The following is a 22,099-nucleotide window of genomic DNA, read 5'->3' as shown; positions in this document are numbered from 1 at the left end:
TGTGTCACATTTTCTTCAGATTCTTCCAGTGAATGTCGGTCTGGCATCCTCTCTTTCTTTTGTTTTTTCATGTGGTCCTTCCACTCAAGGTCGCCACGGATAGCTGCTCCTAGGTATTTTACAGTAGATACTATTTTCAGGAATTTGTCATCAATAGTGTATTTCACAGTAGCAGATTCATTTTTCTATGTATGCACAATCTGTTAACTTTATTTACATGCGAGACCAGCTGCCAGAGCCCGCACCATTCATGAATCCTCTGTAGGTCATTCTGCAACTTGATTTTGTCTTCTGGCATTACTACTTTCTTACAGACAACTGCATCATCTGTGAACAGCTTCCGATTCTTTCTACTGGATCATTTATGTACAATAATCAGGGACAAATTATTTAGTTTCACCTGAGTGCTTCGGTAGGTAGGTTTTTGAATCTCTGCGTATTACTAGACACAGTTCGTGTGTTTTCCTCAGGGTCTACAGTTGAGTTGCGCAGTATGTGCCGATAGTCCGTTTATCTGCATAGTTTAGTTTTCCACGGCCTTTAGTATGGACAGGGACTGCGATTGTAGTGTGCGGATGCGAGCCGAGTTGGTGACACTTTGCTCTCAGCTTGAGGCTGTGATGGCTTCGGTTACACAGCTTGAGGCTGCAGTGGATGGGCACCACTGTTGTGGGCTGGCCGTGGGGATCCAACAGACGTCCAGCATGTCGGAGTCCTCCAATCGGTCCTCACCAGTTTCCAACTCAGTTACTGCTGGCACTGAGGCTGACACCTCACCTGTGGTCAAGTGGGAGGTCGCCCTGGGGAGAAGCAGGCGGCGAAAGACTTCCCAGGTGGCCGCACATAAGGCCTCCCCGATGTGTCTGACAAACAGGTTCCAGGTGCTGTCTGTGGCTGACACTGTCACTGAGCCAGGTGTTGTTGCCTGTCCTGTTTCAGAGGAAACCACTCAGCCTGCAAGATCCGGGCAATCGCAGAGGGTGGGATTATTGGTAGTTGGGAGCTCCAACGTTAGGCACATTATGGGGCCCCTTAGGGACTTGGACGACAAGGAGGGTAAGAAAACCAATGTGCACTCAGTGTGCATACCGGGTGGAATCTTTCCAGATGTGGAAAGGGTCCTCCCGGATGCCATGAAGAGCACAGGGTGTAGCCAACTGTAGGTGGTGGCTCATGTCGGTACGAATGATGTGTGTCACTTTGGATCAGAAGAGATTCTCTCTGGTTTCGAGCAGCTAACAGAAGTGGTAAAGGCTGCCAATCTTTCTTGCAAGATGAAAACAGAGCTGACCATTTGCAGCATAGTTGACAGGACCGATTGCGGACCTCTGGTACAGAGCCGAGTGGAGGGTCTGAATCAGAGGCTCAGACGGTTGTGCAACCGTGTAGGCTGCAGATTCCTCTGCTTGTGCCAAACGGTGTTTGGGTTTCGGGTTCCGCTGAATAGGTCAGGTGTCCACTATACGCAGGAGGCGACTACACGGGTAGCAGGGGCTGTGTGGCGTGGACTGGGCGGTTTTTTAGGTTAGAGGGTCTCGGGAAAACAAAAGAAGGGCCTCAGTCACAAAGGGTGCAGGCTGAACACAGGAAAAACGTAGATACAGTTGTAAATTGTCGTAGCTGTGTTGGGAAAGTACCAGAGCTCCAAGCACTAATAGAAAGCATTGATGCTCAAATCGTTATAGGCACTGTGAGCTGGCCAAAGCCGGATATAAGTTCAGCCAAAATTTTTGTGAAGAACCTAACGGTGTTCCGAAAGGATGGTGGTGGCATGTTTGCTGCTGTCAGAAGTAGTTTAACTTGTGGTGAAATTGAAGTAGATACTTCCTCTGAGTTAGTATGGGCAGGGGTCATTGTTGGCAACCGGAATAAAATAATAGTTGGATCCTTTCACTGACCTCCCAATTCAGATGATACAGTTGCTGAAAGGTTCATAGAAAACTTCAGTCTGATTTCAAACGTGTACCCGACTCATACAGTAATAGTTGGTGGTGACTTTAATTTACCCTTGATATGTTGGCGGAAATACATGTTTAATTCTAGAGGTACACATGTAATATCATCCGAAATTGTGCTAAACGCATTCTCTGAAAATTATTTCGAGCAGTTAGTTCATGAGCCCACCCGAATAGTAAACGGTTGTGGAAACACATTTGACCTCTTAGCAACAAACAATCCTGAGTTAATAACGAGCATCAAAACCGATTCAGGGATTAGTGAACACAGGGTTGTCGTAACGAGATTGAATACTGTAATCCCCAAATCCTCGAAAAATAAGTGAAAAATATACCTATTCAGAAAAGCAGATAAAAATTCAATTGACACTTTCCTGAGAGACAATCTCCACTCATTCCAAATTAATAATATAAGTATAGTCCAGATGTGGCATAAATTCAAAGAAATAGTATTGGCAGCAATTGAGAGATTTATACCAAATAAATTAACAAACGATGGAGCTGATCCTCCTTGGTACACAAAACTCGTTAGAACACTGTTGCAGAAACAACGAAACAAGCATGCCAAATTTAAACAGACGCAAAATCCCCAAGATCGACGATCTTTTACAGAAGCTCGAAATGTAGCACGGACTTCAATGCGAGATGCCTATAACAGTTTCCACAATGAAACTTTGTCTTGAAACCTGGCAGAAAATCCAAAGAGATTCTGGTCTTATGTGAAGTAGCGGCAAGAAACAATTACTGCCTTCTCTGCACGATAGCAATGGAGATAATATTGAAGGCAGTGCTGCCAAGGCAGAGTTACTAAACACAGCCTTCCGAAATGCCTTCACAAAAGAATACGAAGTAAATATTCCAGAATTCGAATCGAGAACAGCTGCCAACATGAGTAATGTAGAAGTAAATATCCTCGGAGTAGTGAAGCAACTTAAATCACTTAATAAAAGCAAGTCTTCTGGTCCAGACTGTATACCATTTATGTTCCTTTTGGAGTATGCTGATGCATTAGCTCCATACTTAACAATCATATACATCCGTTAGTTCGACGAAAGATCCATACCCAAAGACTGGAAAGTTGCACAGGTCACACCAAGAAAGGTAGTAGGAGTAATCCACTAAATTACAGACCCATATCGTTAACGTCGAAATGCAGCAGGATTTTAGAACATAAATTGTGTTCGAACATTATGAATCGCCTCGAAGAAACCGGTCTATTGACACACAGTCAACATGGGTGTAGAAAACATCGTTCCTGTGAAACACAACTAGCTGTTTATTCACATGAAGTGTTGAGTGCTACTGACAAGGGATTTGAGATTGATTCCGTATTTCCGGAATGCTTTTGACACTGTACCACACAAGCGGCTCATAGTGAAACTGTGCTTATGGAACATCGTTGCAGTTATCTGACTGGATTTGTGATTTCCTGTCTGAGAGGTCACAGTTCGTTGTAATTGACAGAAAGTCATCGAGTAAAACAGAAGTGATTTCTGGTGTTCCCCAAGGTAGTGTTATAGGCCCTTTGCTGTTCCTTATCTATATTAACGATTTTGGGGACAATCTGAGCAGCCGTCTTCGGTTGTTTGCAGATGACTCTGTCGTTTATCGACTAATAAAGTCATCAGAAAATGAAAACAAATTGCAAAAAGATTTAGACAAGATATCTGAATGGTGCGAAAATTGGCAGTTGACCCTAAATAACGAAAAGTGTGAGGTCATCCACATGAGTGCTAAAAGGAATTCATTACACTTCGGTTACACGATAAATCAGTCTAATCTAAAAGCCGTAAATTCAACTAAATACCGAGGTATTACAATTATGAACAACTTAAATTGGAAGGAACACATAGAAAATGTTATGGGGAAGGCTAACCAAAGACTGCGTTTTATTGGCAGGACACTTAGAAAATGTAACAGACCTACTAGGGAGACTGCCTACACTACGCTTGTCCGTCCTCTTTTAGAATACTACTGCACAGTGTGGGATCCTTACCAGATAGGACTGACAGAGTACATTGAAAAAGTTCAAATGAAGGCAGCATGTTTTGTATTATCGCGAAATATGGTAGAGAGTGTCACTGAAATGATACAGGATTCGGGCTGGAAATCATTAAAAGAAAGGTGTTTTTCATTGCGACGGAATCTTCTCACGAAATTCCAATCACCAACTTTCTCCTCTGAATGTGAAAATATTTTGTTGACTCCGACTTACATAGGATGAACGATCACCAAGATAAAATAAGGTAAATCAGAGCTTAAATGGAAAGATATAGGTGTTTATCCTCTCCGTGCTCTATACAAGATTGGAATAATAGAGAATTGTGAAGGTGGTTCGATGAACCCTCTGCCAGGCACTTAAATGTGATTTGCAGAGTATACATGTAGATGTAGATTGTAAACAATAATGGTAGAGCACTTACTCTCGAAAGGCAAAGGTCCCGAGTTCAAGTCTCAGTCCGGCACACAGTTTTAATCTGCCAGGAAGTTTCATATCAGCGTGCACTCCACTGCAGAGTGAAAAATCTCATTCTGGAATAATGGTCCTATAGCATTTACCTTTACATCTGTCAGTTTTGTTCCGTTAAGACCGACATGTTGAGTTCTGTCTCAAAGGAGGTATTGAATCCAGTCACAAGTCTGGTCCGATACTCAGTAAGCTTTTATTTTTTTCACTAAACAGCGGTGCGGACATTGTCAAATGCCTTCCTGAAGTCAAGGAACTCTGCATCAACCTGAGCCCGTTGTCAACAGCGCTATGGATCTGATAGAGGAGTAGAGTAAGCTGAGTTCTGAAAGACTTCAGTTCTCCAGTAATGTCATAATTCTTGAGCATAAAACATGGCCCTCAATTCTGCAACAGATCGACAACAACAAAATACGCCTATGATCACGCGCATCTGTCCTACAACCCTTCTTGAAAACAAGAATGAACAAAATGGTGAAACGCACCATTGACTTTAAATAATTTCGCAACAGAGACTGTTTTTGTTCTGAAACACTTTTAAACTGGTTGCTGTAACAGCCTGCAGAGATGGAGCAGTAGATTTTGGACAGTGGATTTTGTAGACAATGCCGTTGTCTGCTACTGTTTTCGAACAACCAGAGACAGCAACAACACAGACAGGCATTGAAATGATTTTAATCGTGGCAGGGAAAATATGCTAAAGCAAACACGACATCAATGAGAATGAAATTTTATAGTAACTTGACTTTACAAAAATTACAAATGACACATTTTAGTAAAGTATACCTGGAGCAGCCAAGATAGGCAATTGTGTAAAAAAAGAAAAGCCCTATTGATCAGTATGTAATAACACTGAAGTATGTATGAGCGAAAATATAAACAAAGTACTACTACAAAGTATTACTCAACAGTGACATTAATGTAACATATGTTGAAATAATGCTAACTGTTGATCATGAACTTGAAGGTCAACCCTATGAACTACTCATGTAGCTAATCCTGTACTTGCCGAGTTTGTCAAATCATAACAAGATGAGAAATGACTGATTTTGTGAAATATGAGAAATTATTTCTGTGTACCCTTATGAGAGCTACTAGCAATCACTGCTTGCCTCTACACAAATAAAATATAAAACTGCATAATCGTTATTTCAAAGATGGGCTCATAACTATTAATAACCTGTAGTGCAACCACAGATTCAACTGCCACACATAGAATGCGATGATGAATTTAGTACTCACCAACTTCAAGCCAATAGTCCTAACCCTGTAATTTTTTTGCATACCTTACGCAGTCTGCCCACGGAGAAATCATATTGCTCTGAAATTTTAAAGGTATTGTTCTTTTCTGCAGTGTAAGCTTCCAACTGCGCCCATAACATCTCTTGACAGGATTGTAATGGCAGTGATACAGTGGTAATGTCTTGGTCCCCATCTTGTTTAGCGATCTCATCTGTCTCATAGCTAGCTTATTTGCAATGACAAACAGCAACAGTTCTGCTCTGGTTCATGATGATAACCAGTTAATAATATCTGACTTCCTGGTGTGGGTTTAAGGAACCTTGTTGAGTCGCACTGAATGGATACTGCATTCTCCATCACAATAACTGAATTTGGGCAGAGGTATGGCAATCATTGTTTTGTAAACCATTATTTAAATACTCCGTATGTCATCTCATTATGGTAATCCTCAGAGCTCTTACATATTAGTTTACTCTCAGGAATGAACCATTTGTCTGCTGATCCTGCATGTACAATAAGTCGACTATATTTACCTACTGGAACTTCAAGATCACCAATCCCATTGCTCATTTTCCAGCACAATGACCTTATGTGTTTTTTTTTTGTTACATATGTTTCATCGATATAATAAATGGAAGATGTTCCACTGTCTTGATACTCCTGCAATCCTACTAAAACTACAGTCGTGCAGCTACAATGTCACTTCTCTCCATAACAAATTTTCTCCCATCATTTATCTTACGACAATGAAACCCCATGTCCTTTAATATTCACGACATTGTCTGTCGACTGCCGTTGAAATCCAGATTCTCTATCCTTTGTGAAACTAATTTGTCTGCAGTCGGATATTCGCCTCTCTAATATATATCAAATATTGTCAGACATAAAACATTCTTAGAGAAATTGTCCAGATCGCTTACTTCCTTCTTACGATTGCATCGCTTCCCTGATGATTTAAAAGATGCTGATCGACTGGATTTAATACACACGTTTGCTTCAGTGGAGATATGCTGCACAGTTCACAGTCCCACACTGCACACCTCAGCTGTTTTCACCTGGCTGTTAACAACATTAGGGTGAGCACCATGTGGTGGCAAGTCGTCTGCTTCGGCTCCTCCTTTGAAGAAGTGGTACACCTCGGAATGCTATATCTCGTGGTTGCTTGTGTAGCATTTGGTGCTTGTATGATCTGTCAGCCGCAATGAACACTTTGCAAACAATATAATTGTCTGCACTACATGTTCAAAGCACTTACAGCAACTTGTGAGACAGACTGAAGCAGCGAAATGATGCTATTGGCTGGAGTGTCACGTGGAACACTGTCCCTTGCTACTGCACATCACCCAACCACCCGCAGTCTTAGCTGCATGCAGCTGTATGTGGTCTAGGAATTTACCTTTTTGAGTTGGTTCTCTTACTATCTGTCCAAAGTAATTTTTGGACAAGACATTCAGAACAATTTCACACAAATCCCTGTCTTTGGCACTGGTTTTGATAGCGTGACTCTCCCAGTCGTTGCCTGGGAGTTACAGATGGCCCCCTGTTACAACAGCATGATGGAGAAAGTTATTAATTATATTCTACAAATTGTCTCTGAAGTGCTCTATCACTACAGCTTCTGACCCAGGCAGTCTATAAAAGCATCTGATTACCATTTCTGACTGACCTTTGATGCTTAACTTCAACCAGGTTAACTCACATTCAGAATCCATGATAACGTCAGAAGTTATTGTGGAATTCGTTAATGGAATAAATGCACTGCCACCATTGGTGACTAACACATCACTAAGATAAATATTCCAATCTTATCTAAGATTTTGTTGCCATTCACGTGCAGATTCAACCAACTTTTAGTTACTGATGCTACTTGGGCATTATAACCTTCAATAAATGATACTAATTCTGGGACCTTTCCTTAGATGCCCCTGAGTTTATCAATATCATATTAATCTGTTCTATAACTGATCTGCGAAGGCGAGCATTGTCTGAGAATATGTGACTGACATATTTTCAGTTTTGACAGCAGTTCGTCTCTGGTCACAAGTGGGAAGGGGGGGGGGGGGGGGTTCCTCTGGCCTAAAAAAACCCATGCGCATGCCACACATATTCTTACACTACCCTAGTGGCTGCTTCCTGTATATAGTGCACACAGGACCTATTAAGGGGAAACCTACAATTCTCCATCCAGTATTGTTGCAGAATAGTCTGTGCCCCTGGTTTAGACCTCCCACCTTGCTCCAGACTTGGGTACTGTGATCGACACTAAGTATGATGCTACAAATAATGAGTTTAGCCTCCGTCCAGTCTGCAGTGCTAGTTGCCTTCACCAAATCAATCATATGCCGAAAGGAACTAAGGATGGCCTCAGAACCCAAGCTGCAGGTGTCATTTGTGCTGACATGTACCAGTTGCACCAAGTGCACTTAATGGCTGCCAGCAGGGACTCCTCCACGTTCCGGACAATACCCTCTGGCAAACATAACAAGTGCACACTGGCATTCTTTCCCACCCCGCCTGTTGTTTCCCTGAGGGGCTTCATTACCCACGTAATATTGGAGCACCTAACGACTATCACGCCCATACTCTGCACTTGTCTGGTCTGGACAGGAAAACTGGACACTGGGCCAAGAGGAGAGGTGCCTTGTGCTGACTCAGAAGCATTAGCAACACTAGGTAGCATCTTGTACATGTTGGTATGGTATAAGAAGCCAGCTGTGCAGTGTATTCCCCCTTTTGCCTTCCATCCAGTGACACACAAAGCCACAGTTGTCTGCCACTCACTCAAGACTGAAGACAGACCAATGACTTAACTGAAGATGCGGCAACAACGAGGTCACTGGGAGATTCCAATGCCACTGATCGTTTCGCAGAGCTTGGTACTGGCGCCCAGATGCTGCTGCAGCCTCGAGTAGTAGCAAGAAGCCTGGCGACTGTGGCCAATGCAGCTTCCAACCATTTGCGGACAGCACTCAGTTTTTCCTTGTTTCTTCTCACAAGAAGCACAGCCCTTGTCCTTATTGTACTGTGTAAAGATAAGGTCTCAAAAACACAAACAAAGCAGTCAGGAGTAACTGAGAAAGTACAAACAGGCCTCCCAAAAGAGAAAATTACTACAACTGTGTGACACTACTGAGGTTGGAATATGCACAAAATATGAACAAGGGGAACCAACAAACACTAAAGTCTGCTCTGCAGGTTTCTCACTGTATCTTAAAAACGGAAGATCCAAAATGTCTTAAAACAGAATAAATTTCTCTATGGAAAATGTGTCAACAGTCCCATTTCAGTAGAAGCTACTGCACAAAATAATAAGCAAGCTCTGAAGTATTGATCTAAACTACACGCTATGTACTAACATGAGATTTCAGTGGAGTCATGTAACATGCTTCTGTTCATAGGAAGCTATCCTACAAAGTTGCCTTGCACAAAGATATGCCTAAAATTTATCCCAAAATTGTAGAGTAAGTTCTACACCTAAATCTACATCTACATCAATACTTTGCAGTCCACCTTATGGCATGTGGCAGAGGGTACCCCATACCACAAGTCCTGTTCCACTCACAGATAAAATGAGGGTAAAGCGACATTCTATATTGCTCCGAATGAGCCCTAATTTATCATATCTTATATTTTTGGTCCTTGTGCACAGTGTATGTTGGAGGCAAAAGAAACATTCTGCTATCAGCTTCAAGTGCCTTTCCTCCAAATAGTGTTCCTTGAAAAGTCCCTTTCCCTCAAGAGATTCCCATTTCAGTTCCTGAAGCAACACTTACGTCTTGTTTTAACCTACCATTGACAAATCTAGCACCCCACCTCTGAATTGTTTCAATGTTTTCCTTTAACCTGACCTGGTATGGATCCCAAACACTTGAGCATTACTCAAGAACAAGTCACACTAGCGTCCTACATGTGCTCTCCTTTACAGATGAACCGTACTTCCATAGATTTGTCCCAATAAACCAGAGTCGATCATTTGCCTTTCCTCCTACAAGCCTCACATGCTCGTTCCATTTCGTATCACTTTGCAACGTTATGCCCAGATATTTAAACGAAGTGTCTTTTTTCAAGCAGGACACTACTAACACCGTATCCAAAAATTACAGGTTTGTTTTTCCTACTCATCTGTATTAACTTACATTTTTCTACATATAGAGCTAGCTGTAGTCATCACACCAACTAGAAATTTTTTCTACGACATTCAGTGATGACACCATCGGCAAACAACCATAGACTGCTCCCCACCCTGTTTGCCAAATTATTTACGTATATAGAGAATAACACGGTCCTATGACACTTCCCTTGGGCACTGCTGTCGATACCCTCATCTCTGATGAACACTTGCCGGCGAGGAAGACATACTGGGTTCTATTACTTAAGAAATCTTCAAGCCATTCACATATTTGTGGACATATTCCATATTCTTGTATTGGCTTTAACAGCCTGTGATGGGGCAGCATGTCAAACACTTTCTGGAAATCTAGAAATATGGGATCTTCCTATTGGCCTTCATCCATAGTTCGTGGTATATCGTCTGAGAGGGGCAGCTGAGTTTCATACGAACAGTGCTTTTGGAAACCATGCTGATTCATGGATATAAGCTTCTTGCTCTCAAGAAAATTTACTGTATTTGTACTGAGAATATATTCAGGGGGTCTGCAACAAATTAAAGTTAGTAAACACTATTCTGCGAAGAAGTAAGTTAGAGTACCATTAACCTATATGATGTATACAAACTGTGTACGACCGATAAGCTGCTGCTTCTGATCAGCGCTCTGCTAGGAGGCTGGAACTCTAAGTATCGTATTTACCTGATTATAAGATGAGGTTATTTCCCAAATTTATCATTCGAAAAATGCAAGGTTGTCTTATATTTGCAGATTAAACTATTGCTGCTGAGGTTAACAATTTTACGTTGTTTAATAGAGCATATAGGGGTCTTCTTTCATTTGTATATGAAGCTTTGGATATTAAAGTTACATGCAGATTTATTTTGAAGAAATCGGAAGGGCAGGGCTGGGCAAACGATATGTTCAAATAGGTACAAGTTTTCCCAATGCGCCGAAGCTCTCGATACGGTATTGAGATTGTTCAAACAACCGAATGACATGTGACTCTTGCAGTGCTAGTGCAAGGGATATGTGGGAAACTACGAACTAGTCACTACAACAATCTGTAGCTCCTCTTAAAATTTGACAGTTTTGTGAAACACTAAATTCCGTCATCTTAGAAACTGTTGTAATATTTGAACAAGTTTGCCGTAAAAGTTCTCATACATTTGTGGATACCATATAGAAACATTAATGCTGCTTTTTAAGGGAAGGTAGCATTCAGAAGTGGAAATGTTGTCCTTCAAAAAGCACTACTTCATTTTGAACCCAGATCAATATTTTATTTGATTATGTGGAGATTATAATGATTTACTAAATGGGTTGCATATGAGAAATTCGGTTGTTGTTCACGTATTAGAATACCAGGTAAAAATGTTATCAGATTTTATTCAGCTTTAGGGCATGATGGTGACATTCACATGAAACAAGGAGGAAAATGAATCTAGAATGAAATCTCCAACAGAAGAAATCATTACTATTAAACTGACTGTAATTGTTAAGAAAATAAATTACAGTGGCAAAATGTGTTGTGGAGATAGTACCCAACAAACATGAGTAGATCACGGGGCGAGCAAAAATTCGAGAATCGGACTGAATTGTGATTGCTATATTTTATTTATGTATTAGTTGCTGTTCTTATGTCTGACTTGCATCCTAGGAGATATTGCAGCTCATGTTTCACAGTTGCTTAAGCACGGCACTGTGGAAGGGTTGGATGGGGAACAAGGACACCACCTTGGTTGAGAATTAGATGAGTGAGCAGGCAGTACATTACATTGTGTTACCAGCTACGAGAATGTATATCGCATATTTCAGTTTTTTTAGAACATCTACCATGTTTAAACTGCAGTTTGCCTGAATCCAGTTGTAGTCAAGATGGAACTGACTGTAAAATTGAAGAAGTACTCAACAATAGTATTAATTTCTGCAGGAGATGGTAAAACTCTAGATAGGGTCCAGTGGCATACCTATGTGTTTTGTTCTAAAATGCTGTCAATGTTAACTATGATGATGTATGATGGGAACAAGAGGGTGTGTCTTTGGAAGCAAGTGACATTATAACGTTCTCACATCAGTATAGAAGTGAAATCCAGTAGGTATTCGGATAAAAACAGTTGTGTTCTCAGGTCCCACCACAGCCTCAGAAATCGCAACATATTCAGAAGAATCAGCCAAATCTTTGTGACAATGAAGATATAAATTTCACAGTTGTGCTACTAGGATGATGATTGAAAATAGTGGTATCACAATGGTAGAGTTAGTAAGTGAAAAAAGGAGGAAAGAAAGCACTTCACAAGTTAATGTAAACCATTTCTTTTTGTTCATTTTATTTCTCCGTATTTTATCAAAATGTAGACAAACAATAAATGGCATAAATTTACAGCAGATATAATGTTAACATTTTAATCAGATACTTGGTCAGTAAAACAATTTGTAACTTTGATTAGTCAAAATATGTTAAAAATAATTTTTTCTCAAGAAGTCTCTTGAAGAAAAAAAAGGGGGGGGGGGGGTCATCTTATACTCGGATAAATGTGGTACATATTCCAGTATGGTCTCTCTCTATAGTCCATTTGCTAGTTACTTAATTGCGATGGTAGGGTGTAGAAATGACTGTTGACTGCAGAATGTGACTCTTGAAATGCAATTGTGTCTGCAGCCTTTGTATTACAGGTTATAACACTGTGCAGATGGCTATCCACATGATTGGCTGTCACTGCCAGAGATAAAGAATTCATAGCCTGCTGGCTCTACTAGCTGAATGATGTCATTGTTGTCCCTGATTGGTGTCGGCAGGAGGTGTGGCAAAGCAGTTCCTTTGTCGAAGATGATCGCTGAACAGCTGCGGAGACTTGTGCTGCTCATTGTCTTGCCTCTCAAGCAGGCAAGCCGAAACAAAGCAATCTGGGAAGGGATGTACCTGGCAAGAGTAGCTGGAGAATCAACCATGAAATAATGTCATTGAAGTTGCTATACTTACAGACTTAGCCCTTAAAAACAATAAAAAACAAAAACAAGAGAGCCTTTTTTATTCATAATTTATATGATTTATTATATTTTTAAGTTTAGCATCCTCATTGTGAAAGAAGGTTAAACGAGGAGCCGAATTTTACATCCTAACACAATTCCAAGGGATGCCCCAGATTAGGACGTTTATCTAATTCCCGTAAGTAGTTAGCATCTGCGAAACATGGCCTGGTTCACTAGTATCATATATAACAAATCTATGTAAAATACTAAACATTTATTTATTGATCAGATCCTCATTTTATATTTTGAAATTCAGGGCCTGGAATTTGTGGAACAATTTCATCCAGATATATGGCAAGTTTGTTAAAAGGTAACTTTGGTTCTGGAATAGCTCAAGATATGGATAGATGCATTTTAAAAGCAAATATTATGTAAAAGTAGCCCAAAAGTGTGTTTTATTGGATAAATCACAAAAATCAAAAGCTAAGAATAACAAAACTTAAATTTTGAGAGGAAAACAGTCACACTTTTCCAAATTAATAATAAATATAGTTCATTAAAAATTTAACAGTTACTACAAAGATCAAAATAATTTCTCTCAGGCAGCCATTAACATCAGACTTAAAGAAAAGAATTTAATTTTAGTTTGCTGTAGAATCCTCTTTTACCCAGCAGTATAGGACTATATCATCCCCTATGCATTCTAAAGAATCTTCTGTGGCAAGTCATTTCCAGTTGTTTCCATACAACTAACACATAGGTTCTTTCTTGTCACCAGCTTGAAGTTTTTGAAAAATCCTTGCGGTCTTTACTCTGTGTAACTAACAGCTAAAAGGTCATCGTTTTTCAACTCTTTTTATCTTGTGTAATGTCAAACAAATTATTTATGAATGAATTTTTCAGTTTTTACATCACTGAGAGTTTCTCTAAAGTTGTCACATCCTAGTTCTGTTTCCAGTTCAGTTGGATCAACATTATTAGTCAAGACTACAGCTTTATTTGGATGTCCAAGTTGTGTCTTTAGCTTTCCTTCCTCAAACCCATTGCTCTACACATCAACACTTTCTGCTCTGCTCAGCTTAGATACACATTGTTTAACCCTCATATTATGAAGTGGGGTATTCTGACTACCCCAGGTTGATTTTTTCCCTATAATACTGTTATCTGAAGGGTCACATGCCTGTGGTTTCATAACTTTGTACTAAAATGATTGACGTTGAATTCACACTCACAACTGTCTAATTTTTTTGGCTTTATCATTGTTATTCAAGTCATTTATTGGTGGGATTGTGAGACTACCCCGCTCAGTATGAAACGTCTTATTTTCTTATATGTAGAAAAAGAAGATTTTGGGGAACATATCTGTCATTCATCTTCTTTGTTGAGTTTTACCATAGATCCAATGTTTGGTATTGTTTCTGGTTACTATTGTTGAGTTGAATTTGACGTTCACTATTGAGCTGACATTACACGAGTCAGTATGTCATCTGCAAGTAAGGATGTCCAAAGGACTTTCTAGCAAAAAGATCATGGAAATGCTATACAATTCTGATGTCAGTGACGATGAAAATGAATGGGACATTGATAATGAACTGAATGAATGTATGGAACCTCTTGACAAAGACCATATCATAGCATCAGATGAAGCTGATGATGAAATATCAGAAGACACTACACATTCACGTGAACAAGTAGAAGAAGAAGAAGACACTGGAGATTTGTTTGTTTCTAGAAGTGGACTACAATTTTCTAGTGGACCACCAAAAGGTGGGCGGCGTCAACGTCGCAACATTTTGAACTTAACACCTGGCCCGGTGAATGATGGAAAAACAAACAAAACAATAACAGAGTCATTTTTATTATTTACCTCATCGGAAATCATGAGCATCGTTGTAGAAGAAACGAACATGGAAGCCAAACGAGTAATTTCTTTGTGGAATGCAGCTCATTCTTCGAACAAAACGACATGGAGAGATATAAATGCAACTGAAGTGTATGCTGTATTAGCAATTCTAATAGGAGCTGGTCGAACTTATGGACATTACACAAGTGCTTCCGATCTGTGGGAAGGTAATGTTGCCTTTCGGCAATCATTCTTTTCTGCTGCCATGTCAAGAAACCGATTTTTGTGTATACTGAAATTCTTGCGATTTGACAATAGAGACACAAGAGCACAGAGAATTGAAGAAACCAAGGACACGCTACAAGCCATCAGGGTAGTGTTTGACAAATTTCAATCTAACTTGTGCAAGAACTTCTATCCTTATGAATACGTGACCATTGATGAACGATTAGCATCGTACCGAGGAAAATGCCCTTTTAGGTTTTATATGAAGAGCAAGCCTGGCAAGTATGGCATTAAAATTTAGGTTTGTGCTGATGTGAAGACATCTTACTTATTACGGATCCAAATTTACACAGGAATGGTGGACAATACTCGGGAAGTGAATCAAGGACAGAGAGTTGTTTTGGATCTGATGGAACCATTTCTGAATAATGGTCAGGGTGTAACAACTGATAATTTTTTTTACCAGTTTTCCATTGGCTGCTGAACTACGAAAACGAAACACGATGTTGGTTGGTACCTTGCGTTCCAATAAGAAAGAGATTCCGAAGGACTTCTTGCCAAACAGAAAGAGAGAAGTTCATTCTTCAGTGTTTGGTTTCACAAATGACTTGACCGTAGCTTCCTATGTTTCAAAGAAGGGAAAGGCAGTAATACTACTCTCTGCTCAGCATAATGAGAGACAAGTGAGTGGTGAAGAAAGTGAACCCAAACTCGAAATCATACTGCACTACAACAGATAATGGGGACAAAATGACAAGAGAATACAGTTGTGTTAGAGGAACGAGGTGGTGGCCACTAAGAATCTTCATGGAAATGATAGATATTGAAGAACTGAATGCATATATTCTGTACACTCAAAGAGTTCCTGAATGACAGAAGAATAACCGAAACCGGTGCAAATTCTTCACGACTGAACTGGCATTTGGACTCGGCAATGGCAATATGGAAGAAAGAGCCAAAAATATCAACGGTCTTCATAAAGATGTACAAGATGCACTGAAAGATTGTGGTATTGCAATTCCTACAGCAGTGATCCAGGCCCAGTGTTCCAAGTTACCAACGCCACAACGATGTCAAGATTGCAAGAGAAATGAAGATCGGAAAACAAGATTCTGTTGTGTAACGTGCAAGAAACCTGTTTGTAATATACACAGAGAAGAAACTGTTACTGTGAAGTGCATGCAGTGCAAAAACGTACTTGACTGAAAAGTTTTAAAAAATCTTGTGTTATTTTCCTGCAGTGTCTGTTGAGGTGCATAGATATTTTCTGTTTGTTGAGTACTGAATTTCGTGAAAGATATAAAAAATGTTTTGTACTTTGTATCTGTGATCTGATTAAATACTTCTAATAACCTGAAAAGCTGTTTTTCAATACTAAATAAACCCATTCGGTGGAAATAACGAAATATGAGAACAAATATTACAATAAAACACAAAACTCTTTTGGGGTAGTCCAAATACCCCGCTTGGTAAAATAGAGGTGTGAAAAAGCTTGGTAATGGGAGGGTTAACTTACTGTAATCTTAATTACTTCAACATCTTTACGTTTTTCTTTGACATGTCCGTCAGTTTCTTCACATCTCTGAAATTTGCTCAGAAGCTCATATTTATTCTGTGGATTCAGGAGGACTGAAGTCCAAATCGCTGTCCAAATAACCACATTCATTTTTTCTATTGTTTTCTTAAATTCCACACTGCGGCTTAGTTCTCTTCAAAACCGTGTCACCAGTTCCTTCTCCAATCCGAGCATGTGCTCTGTGTCTAATGGCATTGTTGCCAATGGGGTATTAAAACTTAATTTTCTTTGTTTTCTCCATCTTCAAAACTTGTAATATTTTTGTTGATATCCTAATCGAATGCCCAGTAAACTTATTAGTATCCTATTTTGCTGAAATGAATTTGTAATATATTTGTATCATGGGAATGAAGTTTCTCAAGGTGAGATCCTGGTATGAAGGTTTCTTGATCTTTTGCTGCACCAAATTAGAATGAAACCTTAAGCTTTCAGCAATAACCTAAGTCACCACCACCACCACCACCACCACCACCATTGTTCATCATGAAAAGCTCACGTTTACACTCTAGTTTGACACAGTGTATCTCTGTGTGTGAAAATTCAGTCATATCCTGAATTTTACTCATTTGTCCTAGATATTTTATGCATCATTTTGAAAAGTTTGAATTTTCTTTGAAAATAATATGGGAAGCGTAAGCACAAAGAATGAATGAATTTATAAAAACACACACCCACTGTTGTTAATTCCAGGTGTGTAATAGTCGCAGGGGGCACAATGCAGCCTATTTCTGAATTCAGGAACCGCCTATTTCTGGCAGCAGGTGGTTCTCCAGAACGAGTGATGCAGTTTTCTTGTGGTCACATAATCCCACAAGAATCTATTTTGCCTATAGCTGTGACTTGTGGACCATCCGGTGCTGAGCTGGACTTTTCCTATCAGCATCGTGAAAAGCATGATCTGGTCAGTAATTTGAGTGTTTCAGTTGCTTTTGTAAGTGGTGTAACTTTCTTTACACTTAACCTTACTCCTCTTTTTTTCCATCAGATGCAGGATCTTGGCCGTATTCTTGTGAATGTTTGCAATATAGTTCCAGCAGGTGTTGTCTGCTTTTTTCCCTCTTACGATTATGAAAGCAAAATATATGCATTTCTGAAAGAAAATGGATTTATTGAAAAAATACAGCAGCGGAAACAGGTATGTGCTGCATATAGTTTGTTTACTATGAATATTGTTATTAGCTGAATGAAAAACTGTAAAGAATTATTTCCTGACTTAGGTGTTTCGTGAGCCCAAGACTTCTGGTGCTATAGATAAAGTTCTAGATGACTACGCACTCTGCATAAAAAAAGCTTCCACAGGTGGTGGCAGGGGAGGAGCACTGATGTTAAGTGTTGTTGGTAAGTTCTTAACGCAGAGCAGTGCTTTAAGTGTTTTTTTGACCGCGTGGCAATGACTGCTGGAATTCTATGTCTTTTGTAGCTTAAATTGGTTGGTCTTTGCCTACTATAAATTTATTGAACAAGCAAATTATCTGTATATGTGCAATTTGTGGTGTGCTTATTTTCTGAATGTTTATTGGAAAATAGTTGTGTAGTTGGCAACTGCGGCCTTGCTCTGTGGTGGTTGTGGACAATTTTTAAAGTCTGTCCTTTGAATAACCAACTTGCCACTATGACATTAAAAGCTGATTGTATAAAGATTACTGACTGAGAGGTCAATTTTGACTGTAGTTCAGGAACTGAACTCTATTAAGGACTCCACTGTATTGTACAACACAAATCTTGATCCCCCAAAGGACGCTCACTGTTGATCTAAATTAGCACGACACATGCATGGTAACTCCACTAAAATCAGCTGTCAACTCGATTATCACACTTCGACCGCAGGTAAAGGAAAGGAAAGCACAGATAGAAGTTGCTGTTGACTTTAATTCACCGGACAAATAGACTGGAAATATTTGAAAATGTAAGACTGTTATGAAAAGGGACAAGAAAGCATTCATTCATAACAGGGTATAATTTTAAGATGCACTTTACAATTATTACATTTAATCTCTCTGTAATTACATGTGCTGTGTAGACTGGAGCAAAACAGTGTCAAAACTTTTTAATGTTGAAATACATAAAACTGGAATCTGTAATTTTGTCTGCCACAATATATTTTTGTTTCCAACCCATACAATAACAATGCAGATTTTCATCTCTTAAGTTATATGCATTGTGTATACATTTTAATACACTCTGATAAATTTATTGGCATAAATTTGCTGTGCAATGGGTAGTTTATAATATTATTTGTTACCTTCTATTTCAATACTTCTTCCAGGTAACTCCTCCTATTTTGTTGAGGAGTCCCTTGAAAAGTTAAGCTGATTCCTGTGTTATATTGTTGATTGCATTTACATAAACTTATTGTTTGGGTTCATAAACGTTTTATTTTATCTGTTGTTACGTTTATGTTGTAATTTCCTGAGATTTGCTCTTCAATTTGGTCCTACGAAACTAGACGTGTAAAATAAAAGTAAAATAAAATAATACAGATTTAAATAACATTGAAGATTGCATTTCATTCACAACATCAATAAACGAATTGACAGTTATAACTTCAAATAAAAATATTGTTCTCTTTGTTGATAACAATGAAAATGAAGACAAAAGAGAAGATGTTTATGTTGTCTGGTAAGAATGTTTGTGTAAGTTAAGTGGCCACAGCACATTGCGTATTTTGAACTAAAAATAACCTCTAATTACAGGAAGATGCGCCAAATGCAAAATAGGGTTCTGTTATAGAACTGTAGTATCAGAACTGTGTTTCAATAAAAAATTTAAAAAAAATCTTCATTGGAATTCCAATTTTACAGAAGAAGATTACAATGACTCACACTCGAACATTAAATAAAAGTTCAGTGTTGCTTGGGAAGCATGAAATAAGAACGATAACATTGAAAATAGGTAGAGAAATTGAAGAAGTGGAGCTAAAATAAATGAAAAAAAGCAGGCTTTGCAGCTAACATTTTATTAATTTATTCCAAGTTTCTGCCTGTTTTTCTGTGGGATTGAGTTTTTGAGGTCATCAGGGTTCAATATGATGCAGGACTCATCAGTCAACACAATTCTACTCCAGTCAATGAGATTCCAGGCTGAGGATGTGTCTGGAGACACCCCGGGCAGTGGTGGCATACCAACCTGACTGTCGCTTGCCATATGGCTGACAACCGGTGGTGATTGTCCGGGGTGCCATTTGTTTTCATAGGAGGACCCCTTTTTTTGTCATCCACAACACCCTTACAGCACAGCAGTATGTTGATATTCTACACCGTGTTTTATTACCCTTCATGGTAAGCTATGCTGAGCTTACATCATTTCAGCAAGATAATGCCCACTTGCACAGGGCAAGAGTTTCTACTGCTTGTCTTTGTGCATTACAAACCCTACCTTGGCCAGCAAGAGCACCAGATCCCCCCCCCCCCCTCCCCCAAGTTGAGAAAATTTGGGGCATTAAGGCATTGTGGGCAGGACTCTCCAACCAGCTTGCATAGAATTTGGATGATATCCCTGAGGAGGACATGCAGCATCTCTATTAATCAATGCCAAGCCAAAAACTGCTTGCTTAAGGGCAAAAAATGAACCGATGCAGTAATATAAGGTATGACATATTTGAATCTCCTTCAAATTGTGAAAGGCATAATAACCTAGCATTTTATTTGAATTTGTAGGTAGAATTAGTCAGTTTTGCAGATGACGAAAGCATTAATGTGAAGGCAAGCGAAGAAGCATCAACAAGGGAAGTAGTGAATATCTTAAATTATTTAATTATACAAATGTGCAATCTTTCAACTTGAAAATTCAAGGAGTGAAAGTAACTGCACGTTACTTAGTTGAAGAGGAAAATTGTGACTGTAGATTAATGTAGAGCAGTGGATAGCAAGAGGACAGGACTGGGGGTGGTTGTTGGAGAAGAACTTTCGGTGACTGAGGCCTGGAGAGTTGTGTTATCGAAGGGACAGTTCGCATAAATGTAATTAAGAAAGGCTAGCTGTTTTTTTTAAATTTATTTTTTATTTTTAAAGAGGGGTTGGCAGATCCAAAGAGCACGGGTTGTGAAGCAGCCATTGGTTGTTCGTCTTGGCAATGTTATAGGCCATGCAAAAGATTGAGCTCTGTTTGTAAACAACTTGGCTGCTTTCACAGGTGGCCTGCCAAGCACAAAATGCTCGTTTTCAGTGTCTGCTTCACAACCTGTGCCATTTGGATCCTTCAACCCAACACCAGCTTCTCTGAATTCAATAGATAGAATTCTTCCTTAAAACATGTCCTTCTGTGCCCCTTATAATGAATCCTAAACTTTGTGTGCTACACTCAGTTTCCACTGCATGCACCGTTGGAGGCTTGGCGGTGCCATATTTCTGTCTCATTACCTTCTGGCTGTCAGCTCCCCATTCTCTTACCCCTTCCTCCTCTTCCTATTAATTTCTTGCTCCTCTCAGCCACTCCACTTGACGCAATCCACACCTCAGTCAGACTGAAATGCTGGACCAATGTAGCCAGGCATATGTTTGTGTTGTATTAGTTAGCTTTGTTAGTCATTGTCCGAAGCTCAGTAGCATTTTCAGTCTAGTTAAAGTGACTGTTGACATCTCAATGATGCTACTATATGGTACAGAGTTACCTTAACTCATTGCATTATTTGTATACAGCAAAAATATTGTGGTTCTTAGGTTTGGATGTTGATGAAAAGTTAAACTGAAAAAGGTGTATTTTTACCCCGCCTTTGTTTTTTTTTTGCCATGAGAGTAATTGCAAACTGTGGGGTTGTAGACATCAATAAGGTAACACAATTTCAATCACAGATTTCCTATGGGATAACACCATGGGTAACTCCTCACTTAACCAAAAAGTGCTGACTGTACAAAAGAAAGCTTGTAGAATTGTATATACAGTTTTTACCCTTAACACGTTGTAGACATCTGTTTATTGGGAATACTAACCACAGCTTCACAGTACCTTTATTCACTAATGAAATTAGTTTTCAATGATCAGTTGCATTATGAGAATAATAGAGATACAGAGTTGCCACAAATTCTGGAAATTGGGGAATATCAGGGAATTTTAAACATGTCAGGGAAAGCAGGAAAATATCAGGAAAATTGAAAACGTTGTCTGGATGCAGCTGAGTATGTACACTGCTTCCCTAATCCCTCATTCCTACTGCTTCTCCACTTCCTACCATTCCCCTCAACTTGCAGTCGGTGCTGCCACCACTTATTGCCTCTTGCCTAGCAGCTGCCGACGAGAGGCAGTGAGGCATGAGGAGTGGTATGTTTGGATCTGATTCTCAATGACTGTAGACGCAATGGCCGGAGATGGCGATCGTGTGTGCATGAGTTGTGTCTGAGAGATTATGTGAAAGTGTGTGTTCTCTCATTTTCTGATAAAGGCTGCGACTGAAAATTTAGTTGTGAGAGTGTTGAAAATTTAGTTGTGAGAGTGTGATTGTCTTTTCTACATGCCTGTCTGTGGCTGAAAGATCATTTTCATGGTGAGTTGCTACCTGCCCTCATTAATATTGATTCTCAGAGGATTCTCACAAGTTATCTGTTGCATGGCTTGATCACTGCAGTCTCATTTCATCAACATACTGTCTGTGACTCGTGATTAGCTGGTCACATGAGTGGACTTCCACAACAGGCCAAAACCGCAGATCATTTCTCTAATGGATCAGGCCGCTGATCTGAAGCCCACCATTTCCCACCAGTGTGTAGACGCTGCCCA

At 39.6% G+C, this 22,099-nt stretch overlaps 1 protein-coding gene across 3 annotated transcripts in view; it reads left to right on the top strand.

The window, feature by feature from the left end:
* The window catches only part of LOC124613242 (ATP-dependent DNA helicase DDX11), a 166,510-nt gene that overhangs the window by 119,829 nt on the left and 24,582 nt on the right, over positions 1-22,099 (top strand). For all 3 annotated transcript variants that reach the window (XM_047141919.1, XM_047141918.1, XM_047141920.1), the window contains exons 12-14: positions 17,078-17,288; positions 17,373-17,522; positions 17,605-17,725. In XM_047141919.1, the coding sequence (XP_046997875.1) occupies positions 17,078-17,288; positions 17,373-17,522; positions 17,605-17,725 (482 nt within the window). The remainder of the gene's footprint in view (positions 1-17,077; positions 17,289-17,372; positions 17,523-17,604; positions 17,726-22,099) is intronic.

The sequence above is a fragment of the Schistocerca americana genome, chromosome 4 (genome assembly GCF_021461395.2).
Source record: "Schistocerca americana isolate TAMUIC-IGC-003095 chromosome 4, iqSchAmer2.1, whole genome shotgun sequence".
Lineage (NCBI taxonomy): Eukaryota > Metazoa > Arthropoda > Insecta > Orthoptera > Acrididae > Schistocerca > Schistocerca americana.
The sequence above is the reverse complement of the archived record's forward strand: the minus strand, read 5'-3'. Positions and strand labels throughout refer to the sequence as shown.